The sequence below is a fragment of the Panulirus ornatus genome, chromosome 3, assembly GCF_036320965.1.
Source record: "Panulirus ornatus isolate Po-2019 chromosome 3, ASM3632096v1, whole genome shotgun sequence".
Classification (NCBI taxonomy): Eukaryota; Metazoa; Arthropoda; class Malacostraca; order Decapoda; family Palinuridae; genus Panulirus; species Panulirus ornatus.
The window spans coordinates 53,290,801-53,305,669 of record NC_092226.1 but is presented as its reverse complement, the minus strand read 5'-3'; the positions used below and the strand labels follow the sequence as shown (position 1 = coordinate 53,305,669).

The following is a 14,869-nucleotide window of genomic DNA, read 5'->3' as shown; positions in this document are numbered from 1 at the left end:
CACACACACACACACACACAGAGCTACCGAGAATTCCAGACTGCAGAACACAAAGGAAAGTTCCTTACCTCTATCTTAAGCATCACTTCGTCCTCGTCCTCTTCGTCGGGGAGGGTGTTGGGGGAGGAGGGGCCAGCCGGGGGGTATTCACTGAAGGGCCTCTTCATAATACACAAACGAATTTAGGGCTGGGGGCACTAGGCCAACTCTCCCTCAGCGTTTACAATGTATTACACAAAACAACTACACGAGGGCTTACCTGCAAAGAGAGAAACGAGAATTAATCATAATTAGATTAAAAAAAAAAGGTTATAATCAGAACCATTAATACTAATCACAAGACACATACAAATCATAGTGGCTTAATGCTGCTAGGCATGTCCGTGTGGTAGAAGCACCAAGGGAGACGGCCCAGAATTCAGGGTTATGATGTGTGGTGACAGCCACCATCAGTTAAGAGCCACTGGGCCCTCAACTGACCCCCGTCCCTTCCAAACGGTCACAAATACCTACCCTCAAACCCCCGTCCCACCTGCCAATAACATGTCACCCACCACACCTCACATACATTAGAGACCAACACACACGCCACACTGATATAATAACCGACATGTCTACCTCCTTGGCATAAACGTAAACCTTCCATAATGATTATATATATATATATATATATATATATATATATATATATATATATATATATATATATATATATATATATATATATATATATATATATATTTTGCTTTGTCGCTGTCTCCCGCGTTTGCGAGGTAGCGCAAGGAAACAGACGAAAGAAATGGCACAACCAACCCCCATACACAACGTACACACACACGCAAATATACATACGTATACATCTCAATGTACACATATATATACATACACAGACACATACATATATACCCATGCACACAATTCACACTGCCTGCCCCTATTCGTTCACATCGCCACCTCGCCACACATGGAATACCATCCCCCTACCCCCTCATGTGTGCGAGGTAGCACTAGGAAAAGACAACAAAGGCCCCATTCGTTCACACTCAGTCTCCAGCTGTCACGCAATAATGCCCGAAACCACAGCTCCCTTTCCACATCCAGGCCCCTCACAACTTTCCATGGTTTACCCCAGACGCTTCACATGCCCTGATTCAATCCACTGACAGCACGTCAACCCCGGTATACCACATCGATCCAATTCACTCTATTCCTTGCCCGCCTTTCACCCTCCTGCATGTTCAGGCCCCGATCACTCAAAATCTTTTTCACTCCATCTTTCCACCTCCAATTTGGTCTCCCACTTCTCCTCGTTCCCTCTACCTCCGACACATATATCCTCTTGGTCAATCTTTCCTCACTCATTCTCTCCATGTGCCCAAACCATTTCAAAACACCCTCTTCTGCTCTCTCAACCACGCTCTTTTTATTTCCACACATCTCTCTTACCCTTACATTACTTACTCGACCAAACCACCTTACACCACACATTGTCCTCAAACATCTCATTTCCAGCACATCCACCCTCCTGCGCACAACTCTATCCATAGCCCACGCCTCGCAACCATACAACATTGTTCGAACCACTATTCCTTCAAACACACCAATTTTTGCTTTCCGAGATAATGTTCTCGACTTCCACACATTCTTCAAGGCTCCCAGGATTTTCGCCCCCTCCCCCACCCTATCATTCACTTTCGCTTCCATGGTTCCATCCGCTGCCAGATCCACTCCCAGATATCTAAAACACTCTACTTCCTCCAGTTTTTCTCAATTAAAACTTAACTCCCAATTGACTTGACCCTCAACCCTACTGAACCTAATAACCTTGCTCTTATTCACATTTACTCTTAACTTTCTTCTTCCACACACTTTACCAAACTCAGTCACCAGCTTCTGCAGTTTATCACATGAATCAGCCACCAGCGCTGTATCATCAGCGAACAACTGACTCACTTCCTAAGCTCTCATCCACAACAGACTTCATACTTGCCCCTCTTTCCAAAACTCTTGCATTCACCTCCCTAACAACCCCATCCATAAACAAATTAAACAACCATGGAGACATCACACACCCCTGCCGCAAACCTACATTCACTGAGAACCAATCACTTTCCTCTCTTTCTACACGTACACATGCCTTACATCCTCGATAAAAACTTTTCACTGCTTCTAACAACTTGCCTCCCACACCATATATTCTTAATACCTTCCACAGAGCATCTCTATCAACTCTATCATATGCCTTCTCCAGATCCATAAATACTACATACAAATCCATTTGCTTTTCTAAGTATTTCTCACATACATTCTTCAAAGCAAACACCTGATCCACACATCCTCTACCACTTCTGAAACCACATTGCTCTTCCCCAATCTGATGCTCTGTACATGCCTTCAACCTCTCAATTAATACCCTCCCATATAATTTACCAGGAATACTCAACAAACTTATACCTCTGTAATTTGAGCACTCACTCTCATCCCCTTTGCCTTTGTACAATGGCACTATGCACGCATATATATATATATATATATATATATATATATATATATATATATATATATATATATATATTTTTTTTTTTTTATACTTTGTCGCTGTCTCCCGCGTTTGCGAGGTAGCGCAAGGAAACAGACGAAAGAAATGGCCCCCCCCCCCCCATACACATGTACATACACACGTCCACACACGCAAATATACATACCTACACAGCTTTCCATGGTTTACCCCAGACGCTTCACATGCCTTGATTCAATCCACTGACAGCACGTCAAACCCTGTATACCACATCGCTCCAATTCACTCTATTCCTTGCCCTCCTTTCACCCTCCTGCACACACGCGCTCGCGAAAACTAAACACGCATACCCATATTCTCTACTTTAACTTGATTCGAAATATATTCACTCTTGAATATCGCATCATCAACGATTCTCTGATCTCAACACTGCAATATCGAACACGGGGTCTGTTTAAAGTCCCACCAGAGGAAAAAGCCTTGTATCAATCAAATTCCTCTTCCAACTGAAGCATAGCAAAGTGGTCTCAAGATGACACAATTACGCACACTTTACTGAACAAGACAGGGTACCTGTTCAGTATTTTCCTGTGTAGTTCTTCCAAAGTTATCATCCTTCTCTTTCCCTACAGTTCACGGAATACATCTCCAATATCATTCGCCTTTACTGTCTAAAAACTGATAAAATTCAGTTCAATGTTGTTTCATTTAAGTTTCGAACCTATCCTTGAAGAAAAACGGTTACACAAGAAAATCGAACAAAATAAAACAAATACGCTGTCTTATTCAGTAAACAGTGAAAGAAAACCTGCTCCCCAAGTTTACAAATTAAGCATACTGTGTCCTAACCAACTTTATTTTCCTAAACTTTCTACGTAACGTAAAACACCCGCGCGCGCGCGTGAAACGAATATCTGTTCCTGAAATTCTTTATGATTAGCATACATTTCAAAGTACACACGAAAGCCTGGCAAAATACCAACGCACAATGTTTGCCACTGAATCTTTCCATAATCAAGGAAAACAACGCCGTAAACAAGTATTACCTCAAAGTACAAAGCAGATGAGAGTGATGCGGGAACAAGTAACTATGAAGTCTCCGCCATGTTGGCTAGGGAAGCCCGCCACTATAAAGATACGTTCAACGAAGCACATGTTGGGCTTCTGCAAGTCTCCGTGATCGACTACCACACCAGAACCATAACTTAAGAGCAAAAGTTTCTAGTAAAGGTAGTTAATCTACAACACTTTCAACCCATCCGGTGAGCAAGAATGAGGTTTGTCAACCACGAAGCAATAAGAAACAGGCCACGACACCCATGATCTTGCTGGTGACTAAACAGAGGCCAAATGCTGAGCTTTGTATATGACCTCGACAAGCTGGATGGCTAGCGGAAGCCACTGTCACATTCCTGTAATGTATGACCACAGTGCCACGCTAGATAATACGGGAAATGCGACATCGAAATTATATAGTATCAATCCGAGTTACGTGGCACCCAATGGCGTGTTGTGGTTGGGCATGTGAGGCAGTGCGATGAATTGGCTGACGTGGTCGCCGTATAGGAAATGACGTGGTCCTTGGGAAGAAGGCTGCATTGCAGGAACTGCCATGATCGTGCGGGTACTTGGAAATGACGCTGTCGTGGGGAAGTATTAACTCATGTGATAAGTGTGTTGAGAATGACGAGTATCATGGGGGTGAAACCGTAGTGGACCCGAAGGAGAGCTGGTGGTACTGGCGGTGCGCTTCAGGTGTTGGTGGAGAGCCAGTTAACGCGATGATGGAGGTCTCGTAACAATGTGGTCACAGGGAGGAAGGTACAAAAATTGTTTACCCCCTGCAGAGGTGCTAACGTTTACTAAACAGAATGCATATCACAATTGGGCACACCAGCTGGTCACTATGAACGACATCCCATAACGCACTGTCACAGCAACACAAACACTACTGCAATAACAGTACGCCCAAGCAACTAATAAGACATGTACAAACTCCTGTGTAATCTATGTAAACGTAAATCTTTTTCATGATAAACTCCATTTTGTTTCCCATGACTGGGACAATACATTGAACAGTTCTAAGAGCCTGTATGTTGAAGATATTCCGAGTTTCTAGCACCTTTTCATTTCGTTAATCTGATAATGGCAAATGACCCTAATTCACACAAAGTATGAGCACCACTTGCATTTACAGGCCATCAAGTGCTATGGGTGCATACTATATATAATAAATAAATAAATATATATATATATATATATATATATATATATATATATATATATATATATATATATATATATATATATATATATATATATATTCCTACGACTCATAGAAATATCTTGATCACGCGCAAAATTGTGATCCTTTCCTATATATATATATATATATATATATATATATATATATATATATATATATATATATAGAGAGACACAGATATATTGAGAGAGAGAGAGAGAGAGAGAGAGAGAGAGAGAGAGAGAGAGAGAGAGAGAGAGAGAGGTAAAGTTAATCAGGAAACATGATTCTTTTTTTGTGCAGGACAGGCAGACATAACAAGCGTCATCTTGACTGTCTACATTATGTGGTCAGCGAGGCAGGTGCTGCAGGACTGTGGGTCAGGCTGTTTCCATATGTCCATGGCTGGCTGGCTGGTGGGCATCACCTGCACCCTCGTCTCCCATATTTAGAAACTTGTTGGGTTGGCCTCATGGCTAACCACCAGGCCCCTGCTCCACCCCACCCTCCCCCCAACATGCCACCAGCTGCTGCTGCTGCTGCTCGTGTCGGACGTCAACCTCTGCAACACCATCAACGTTCGCTCAATCATCAACCCCGCTACATTGTACGCCCAAAAACAAATAATCGCATCAGCACAGTTCATGTCCATCTTACTTCCATTCCATCAATAAAATTCCTCCATGCAAGTATCAGGTTATTCTACAAGTACTATATCAAATAAAATTCAATTTTACGAAAGCCTCCATCTTGCGAGAGAATTAGGGCTGCGGGAAGCCGTAGAGAGGAGTCAATGCGGAGGAAGGGGAGGGGGTAGCGTCACCAGGAGGTAGGTGCATTATACCGAGCCGGTTGGTGGCTGGCTTGGGTACACATGAAGATACCAAACGTCAAGGAATGTGCCACGGTCAAGGTCACTTCTCACATCTGCCACTAGTGACAGTGGCACAATGTCAAGTTATAGTTTCAAATTCTACAATATGAAACTTTCCTGTCACGCCACATAAAAATATGAATAAATTACTGGAGCTTTCTTTTGCTGAGTGAAATGCAGACAACCGCAATCATGGCAGGATATAATGAGAGGTCAGCCCACGTGAAACCTACATGATGCACGAAAGGCTCCTGCACATACGTTTCTGAAGAGAACACAAAAATCATAGAGTCCCCTTATTCAAGAAAAGCAAGACGTGGCGAAAAATGAGAGACCGAGTTGAGTAACACTGCACGTTAGGAAGCTCCCAAGCACAAAGCTAAACTCTCCAGGTCTGAAGTGCTCTTCCTTCTATCACCCAGGTCCAGTGGCCATGTGTCTTCTCTGCTCATGTAGTCAGACTACAGGCATCCAAACGACGCAGTAGTGTAAAATAGAGTGCAATCTACCATACTGCAGGCAAGATGTCAAGAGGGAGGAGACACGTTATTACAAGAACGTAATGAAACCCAGCAGGTCGGTTCTTACTGAAACACACACGGTGCATCTCATGTTTATCTGTCGTTGACGTCGAACTCTTTATCTTTACCCCCCGCAGCCCTATCTGAAACTCTTGCTACTGCATTGAACTGATGCAGGACCGAGCCGGTCGGGTACAACATGCAAGTGCCTCTCTCTCTTGGTGTTTCTGAAAAGCGTCCATTGGCAGATCCATTACATTTTCGTGCCAGTCGGCATTCAGCTGAACCTTGGAGCTCCTGATGTTGATATTTTTTCACTGTGTGCATTGGGTGACCCTGTTTTTCACTGGCGTTGTTTTACACAGGAATCACCTTGCTGGACTAATCCTGAATCTTCCCCTTAAGCATCAATAAAGCGACAACACTCATTTAAAGGATTGGGGTAAGGAACGAACCTTTGCTTTATCTTTTTCAACTGATTTCAAGCATACTGCATCCTTTTCAGTTGTGTTAAGGTTACACCATCTCGCTTGGATCTTGTACCTATGTAATTTTTCAAAAAGCCTATTATGTTCTAATATTCAAAATCATTATCCATAACTTCCATCCTCTTATCGTACACCTACAGAGAGCATTTCACCATGTCACTACGAAACAAGGATGACTCTTCATACGACCAAACTAGCAAGAGAAAGCCTAAGAATCGCAAAACATCACAGGGTGGTAGAAAGAGGCTCACAACGTGCTTTTTCAAGTAAAACAACAGTTAGCCAGGAAAAAAAATATGTGGGTCGTAACACTATGTGGCTGCCACATCACGGCAGACACAAAACTAACAAAACAATACAACAGCTAACACTCCCCTTCCTCTCGAGCCGACATACCGCATCATTTCTCTTCACAGACATCTCAAATTCTCTTCCCTGAAGGACAACATACATAAGGCTTAACTATTCAGCAAAGATGGTAAGGAGACGAAGATTAAAAAAGTGAAGTGGGCGCGTGCCAGTGTAGCACCTTATGATATTTTCAGCTGGAGAATGTCGTGAGTGCAGGCAGAGGAGTGTTATGACCGCTGCTTCTCAATACAAGTAAACTAAAACGATAAATTTCTGACGAACGAAGGAATGTATGAAAAAGACTATGACATTACTGAAGTTTAATGAAATGGCTGGTTATGACATTTCAAACTTTACATTGACAAACTGGGGGTAAAAAGTGTAACCATTCTAATACTGCTTTCTACCATACCTGGTATTCCGTGAAGTGCAGAGCACACACCTAACTGCATGCATCATGTGGTTCAACCCAAAACCAGATGGCTCGCAAGAAGTACATGATAATCTCACCGAGGTCGCACTAGTTAGTTCACCCGATTCAGAGGCCGTCAGATTCTGCCATTATCTGGGAGGTCCGTAGTCAGACGACTGTTATAACTTTGCACCAAATCTGAACCAATCCTAGCATGGATGGTCCATGAGTGGCGACCAATCTGACCACCATCCAGGATGGGCGCTGGTATCAACAGAGACTAGCCAAGTAAGCTCCTCCAAGAGACTAGTTTCTATAACCGTCGCATCAGTATTCTGCAATCACAGTCACGTAAGGAAAGATAAAATTACAAATCTTCCAAGTTCATTCTGTTTTCGAGAGGGAGGTAAAGTGAAACAAGCAAGTGATGGGAAAGGGGGATGGCTCAGGTGGCAGGTGGTCAAGAAAGTACACAAGTTCATTATGAACTCCGATACCTTCTTGGTTAGCTTGCCTGCTTTACCACGCGGTCTCGGTCTCTCTCTCTCTCTCTCTCTCTCTCTCTCTCTCTGAAAAGAAAAAGGAAGCAGCACCAGGGGCTGCTGCTGAGAACACCATCTGTTCATCATCGATTTCCCGATGAGGTGGAACAAAAACAGCGACAGCAGCAAAATAACCTGGCCATACAGAAGCGTGGGCTGAACATCCATGGGGGGGAAAAAAGTTGTCCTCAACATCTGTAGGAACGGAGCTAGTGAAACAAGTGACAAAGGCCGTGTAAGCCAGCTTGCTCGTCTGGTTGGGGTTAGTCCTTAGGAAAATTAAATGAACACTAAACTGTTTCAGTGCAGTTAGAAAGTGCCGTGCCTCTAAGTGCCAAGCATTATGTTGCCGGGTGGTCTGGAGATGACATGCCTGGCCATTATGCTGACCAACACATACAAGGTTGGTGTTGAGCAACTCTCGAGGGTACGAGTCAAAAATCATAGCCTTGGTGAGGTCGGTGTGGGTGGACTTTTCAACATTCGCGAGCAAAAACATCTTGTTCCTGAATGTGCCTGACCACCAGTTGATCACTCTCGTGCATTATGTTTATTAATCATCGACAATCAATATAAACGTTGCATGACCACAGTTCGGGGTATAGAGTATAATGGTCTTCCAGACAAGAGGCACAAACTGTAGGTGAAATTTTTTTAAAGGAGATAACAACTTGGTACCACGGAAGAGCAAAGTAACATGCGTTACATATCTCGGATGTACAGCAGCTCCCAAAAGAACAGAAAGGAGTAGAATACTGTGGGCATTATCTGACAACAAAGGTGGGCCTGCTGTGGTAAAATGATGTTAAAAAGGACGTAAAGGGAAACAGTAAGCTTAACCACCCCGGTAAAGTGACAGGCGTAATTGCTTCTTTAAAATCCAATTTGTATAGTACGGGGAGGGTATACCTTCTCCCGAGAGGTTTTCATAATAATAATAATAATAATAATAATAATAATAATAATAATAATAATAATAATAATGGCTTTGCTAATACATGCAGCAAATAGCAGGAAAAGTAGAAAGAAATAAAGTTAGGCTATAACATATGAGCAACTGCACGTGTCGTACCTAATACTGATAATAATGAACCAGACTCACAGAACAGAAGGAAAACAGAGAACGCACGACACTAACAGTCAAAGTTTGAGACCATGCGGACAACAGCATATGATGGAAGAATAAACTTTATATAAATTTTATCAATTTTTCAGAAATGGTCGAAGGATATTACTGACTTAAAACCACCTGCGTATCTCTAGAGCACGACCAACAATTTTATGTCATCGTAACGCGTGCCGCTGTTTATATATATATATATATATATATATATATATATATATATATATATATATATATATATTCCTGAGAGTCCACGGGGAAAATGAAACACGATAAGTTCCCAAGTGCACTTTTGAGTAATAATCACATCATCAGGGGAGACATAAAAGAGAAATACAAGTCAGTCGATATAAATAGAAGAGACGAAGCTAGGACGCCATTTGATAAACATGTGATTGTCCAAAACACACACACACTATATATATATATATATATATATATATATATTTCAAGAACTTTCCTAGGTTAAAGTTTTAAGGGGGAAAAGCAAGTCCTAAACCCATTTATAGGTGTTCAATCTACACAACCAGAGATGTACAATATCTTACCCCCACTCATGGTAACTGCTGATCCCCTCGCCAACCTCTCTCCCACTTGTCTAGTTCCCCACACACTTAACATTTATTAACCAGATTAAATGACCAAGACCTAAATGGGGTTCTATCCAGAGCCGCGTTTTATTTGTGTGTGAATATTATCATCCGAGCAGAACCAAATAGTTTCCCGGTAAAATTGGCTGGAAAAGCAAACCGGGATGCTAATGTAGCGGGGCGAAACATCAAGGCCGGATTCCTCACGTCCTTCAGAACAGCCTCGTTTGGATCATCAAATTTCAACTTCAGGAAGCAAAGTCGACAAACTAGAATTAAGAGCGCTTTACAGAGTGGTTTAAAAGAAACGGCGACTGCGGATCGTCTCCTATTCTTAAAAGCGCACTCTTAAAACGGGCATCAAGGTTAGCCTCCTACTCAAAAAAGTTACTCAAAAAGTTAGTCGCCGACCACCGAGCTGTCCATATACCCATAACAAAGAGGGGAAACCCTATGGTTAACACCACCGGGGGCATACTCAATCAGACAGACCAACACGAGTCCTGTATGCTTACCTTATCACCAGTCATCTCCAGATACACTGCCTCCACCACATCTACGGCTGGAGGTTTACACATCCTTATGTACCGACATCTTTTGTATACAACAGTGTGTATTAATGATGATATAGGCCCACACTACCCATCACATGAGAAAGAAATTCAAAGACACAAGAAGAGAGTGGGCAAAGCACCAGAGAACTGACGGGCACAACATTTTCTCAGTGGGAAGGACAACTAGGGCAGTGCAAAGAATGCATATATATGTATGGGTGGCACCGAAGAACGGAAATTCCAGGAGCGCAATCGCCTTCTCGTTTTCTACCAGTTACAAGACCACACCAAGTCCGCCACTCATAACTTCCACTCCCAGCTTGTCACGCCCAATAAAAAGAAAAAAAAAATGCATAAAATTATCACATAAGTTTATGATGCGTTCGTTGTCTAAGAGAGAAATATGACAGTAAGTTGATATACATCGAAGAGACGATAAGGGAGAAAGAATACTTCCAACGTATTCCCTGCGTGTCGTAGAAGGAGACTAAAAGGGAAGGGAGGGAGGGGGGGGGGGGAGGTGGAAATCCTCTCCTCTCTTTTTTTTTTTTTTTGAAATCCTCCCCTCTCATTTTCAATTTTCCAAAAGGAACAGAGAAGGGGGCAAGTGAGATATTCCCTCAATGGTTCAGTCCTCTGTTCTTGGCGCTACCTTGCTAACGCGGGAAATGGCGAATATTATGGAGGGAATATATATATATATATATATATATATATATATATATATATATATATATATATATATATATATATATTGGAAAGGATCACAATTTTTGCGCGTGATCAAGATATTCCTACAAGTCCACGGGGAAAATGAAACACGGTAAGTTCCCAAGTGCACTTTCGTGTAATAATCACATCATCAGGGGAGACACGAGAGAAATATAAGTCAGTTGATATACATCGAAGAGACGAAGCTAGGACGCCATTTGGTAAACATGTGATTGTCCACGACATACAACGAGCGTTCATAAGATCATTTTACAAATCTTAACAACAATAAAGTTATCTAATTTGTATAGAACATCACTAATATTAAGATTATAATTCTTTGTGTATTTAATAATAGAAGATTCAATGATATTTCTTTTGTTAATAGAGTTAATAACTGAGATGACGTAACTCCAGTCAATACAATGATCAGTCTTTAACCATTTGATTCTTGTCCCGTTCTTATACTATATTTATGTTGTTTAAGTCTAACAGAAATATCCTTACCAGTCTGACCAACATACAATTTATCAGTTTCCACAAGGTACTTTATAGATGCATCCAAGAGAATTTTCTGGTGAATTCCTGATTAAGATATTCTATATAGTATTATTGTTGCTAAAGGCAACATTTACATTAAAGGATTTAAGCAACATGGGAAGCAAAGTGAAATTATTATTAAAAGGGAGAACTAAACGATTCTTGGTGTCAATGGGAGGTTTGGGCTCAACTCTATAAAATTATTTCTTTGCTAACTTAAGGGATTTATCAATGAAAGATCTAGGGTACTTTAACTTAGATCCAATAGAATATATCTTCTCAAAGTCATCATCAATAAACTCTGGACTGCAAATACGTAATGCCCTAAGGAACATAGATTGAAATGATGCACTTGGGAACTTATCGTGTTTCATTTTCCCCGTGGACTCATAGGAATATATATATATATATATATATATATATATATATATATATATATATATATATATATATATATATATATATATATATATCCCTTATTCCTGGGGATAGGGGAGAAAGAATACTTCCCACGTATTCCCTGCGTGTCGTAGAAGGCGACTAAAAGGGGAGGGAGCGGGTGGCTGGAAATCCTCCCCTCTCGTTTTTTTTTTTTTTTTTTTTTTATTTTCCAAAGGAAGGGGGCCAGGTGAGGATATTCCCTCTAAGGCCCAGTCCTCTGTTGATAACGCTACCTCGCTAATGCGGGAAATGGCGAATAGTACGAAAGAAAGAAAAAGAAAAATATATATCCCTGGGGATAGGGGAGAAAGAATACTTCCCATGTATTCCCTGCGTGTCGTAGAAGGCGACTAAAAGGGAAGGGAGTGGGGGGCTGGAAATCCTCCCCTCTTGTTTTTTTTTTTTTCCAAAGAAGGAACAGAGAAGGGGGCCAGATGAGGATATTCCCTCAAAGGCCCAGTCCTCTGTTCTTAACGCTACCTCGCTAATGCGGGAAATGGCGAATAGTATGAAAGAAAAGAATATATATATATATATATATATATATATATATATATATATATATATATATATATATATATATGTGTGTGTGTGTGTGTGTGTGTTTTTCAAGAATAAGTCTGGGGTTGAGAGAGAGGTGGAAAGAGGAAAGCTCTATGTGAAGGGGAGGGAGGGGTGCGCGTGATGTTGTGGAGAGGGAGGAGGGTGTCGCCACGCTGGCTCGGCGCCAACTGTTCCCCGCCCCGCCCACGCCACTCAGACACAACACTGAGACCACCACACCATTGCACTCTTCTTCCTAACCAGCTCTTCATCAATGGACCGCAAACTTCCCCAATCTCTTATATGGCACGAATCATCTTCATCAACTCAACACACACACACACACACATTATATATATATATATATATATATATATATATATATATATATATATATATATATATATATATATATATACTTCCGTATCAAACATCAAACTGTATAAAGGCAAGACTGTTCACCTATTACTATCCCAAACTTTACATTATCAACATAAACTACAATCCATTCATCGTACCAGTGACATGTTACCTTTAACATCTTGTCTGTTAACAGACGAAAATGGGTACACGAAAATGGGTACAATCTCGGTGAAAAGGGGGAATCCATTTAACCTGCTAAAGCGCAGCCTTGAAGCAGCGGGAGCCCCATAAGAATGGGGGGTCATAGGGTTACATAAATGATATTCATACCCCCTTATATCAGAACTGTAAGCCATTAACGTCTTAAATTACACCTTGATTAAACCAGCATTAAATAATGAACACTTAGACGTAACTTCAAGTAAGAAATTCAATTAATCAAATGCATAAAAACGGAAACTTCTATCAGCAGTGAATATGAAAGCCTTAAGCCAACCATCGATTCTAATGTGCGACTACATTTAGACAGTCCCCTTCAGACTGGCGGAAGCCCCAGCGGCGGCCAGGCTAGAGAGGTGGCGTGCTTGCAACTTCCGGAGTCACACAGGGGAGGGAGGTGTGAGGTGTCAGGGAGAAAAAGCTGCACCTGGCACCGGTCAACTCACAGTCAGTGTGGCTGCACCTAGGGCTCAGGATTTACGGCCACGACGGATGGTGCCTTCATGTACGGCACACTGAACCCTACAGCCACTGCTAGCAACTAAAGAAATTCACACGCTCTCCCCTCACTCGCCCTTCCCATTTGTCTGGATGGGGGAGAGAAGGTGGTGGAAAATTGGCTATTACGGGCTGGCAACCCTCTCGCTGGTCCAGCCGCCCGGGGGATAATTCAATATCACACCCCTCTCACGGACCCCCACCCACCACTGTCCACGCTCTTAGCCGGAGGGTCGCCAGGTGGGGGCGCAGAAGGGGGGGGGGGGGGGGGGGGAGACGCTGTGATGCATAGAATGACACACAACCAGACTGACAGCTCGCCAGGCACCAATTCAAAAATATGAATAGGTTACAATACAGGGCCTTTGTAAGGCGAGTCTGGAGGAGATGGCAAGAAGGAAGGCACACCATGGGCTTGGGACACTCAATGGGGTTTGTGTATGGAGAGGTTTTAGGCGAGATTTCTCATACTGAAAGGAAGTTATGGACGTTGGGGTCATGAAGGTGATAAGATGGATGAAAATGATGGATGGAGTGAGAAGATAAAAAAAAAAGTGCATACAGATTCTCAATGTTGGACTACCATATCAATGGTAAGTGGGTAGTGGGGCAAGAAACTGCTGCTGTCCTGTAACAACGCCAGTAGAGCAGCGAGACAGAATAGCAATGTAGCATGACACGACTGGACAGTAGTGAGAATACTGTGGATAATGAGGTATGGAAAGAGAAAAAAAACAAAAGACAAGACAGTAAAGTGGTTATGAAACGCAAAGACATAAGTGTTGGCGCAGTCTGATGTTTGTATCAGCCTGTGGAAGACTGAATGACGATTATTACAACGAAGTTTATTCAAGGGATGCCTCATCAGGCATCACCACGTGTGTGCACAGAAAAAAATTACACACATTTTCCCCGTGGACTCAGGAATATATATATATATATATATATATATATATATATATATATATATATATATATATATATATATATATATATATATATATATTCTTTTCTTTCATACTATTCGCCATTTCCCACGTTAGCGAGGTAGCGTTAAGAACAGAGGCCTGGGCCTTTGAGGTAATATCCTCACCTGGCCCCCTTCTCTGTTCCTTCTTTTGGAAAATTGAAAAAAAAAAAAGAGGGGGAGGATGTGTGTGTGTGTGTGTGTGTGTGTGTGTGTGTGTGTGTGTGTGTGTGTGTGTGATAATATTCACTTTCTATTTCAAATGTAAAGATTACCTCTGACAAACAAAAAAAAAAAAAAAAAAAACCCTCCCTAACCCAAGTGACAATACGCAAGTCTTATTCAAACTAATGAAATTTTACATGATAC

General features: G+C 41.8%; 1 protein-coding gene across 37 annotated transcripts in view; it reads right to left on the bottom strand.

Moving 5' to 3' along the window:
- heph (polypyrimidine tract-binding protein 1 heph) overlaps positions 1–14,869 on the bottom strand; it is a 503,533-nt gene that overhangs the window by 205,538 nt on the left and 283,126 nt on the right. For 18 of the 37 annotated variants that reach the window (XM_071687667.1, XM_071687593.1, XM_071687616.1 and 15 more), the window contains exon 2: positions 69–259. The exons of 18 other annotated variants lie outside the window; for them this stretch is intronic. In XM_071687667.1, coding sequence (XP_071543768.1) covers positions 69–167 — 99 coding nt within the window. In that variant the 5' untranslated portion in view covers positions 168–259. Of the gene's footprint in view, positions 1–68; positions 260–14,869 lie in introns of those variants that run through there. One more of the 37 variants, XM_071687709.1, reaches the window with a different exon arrangement.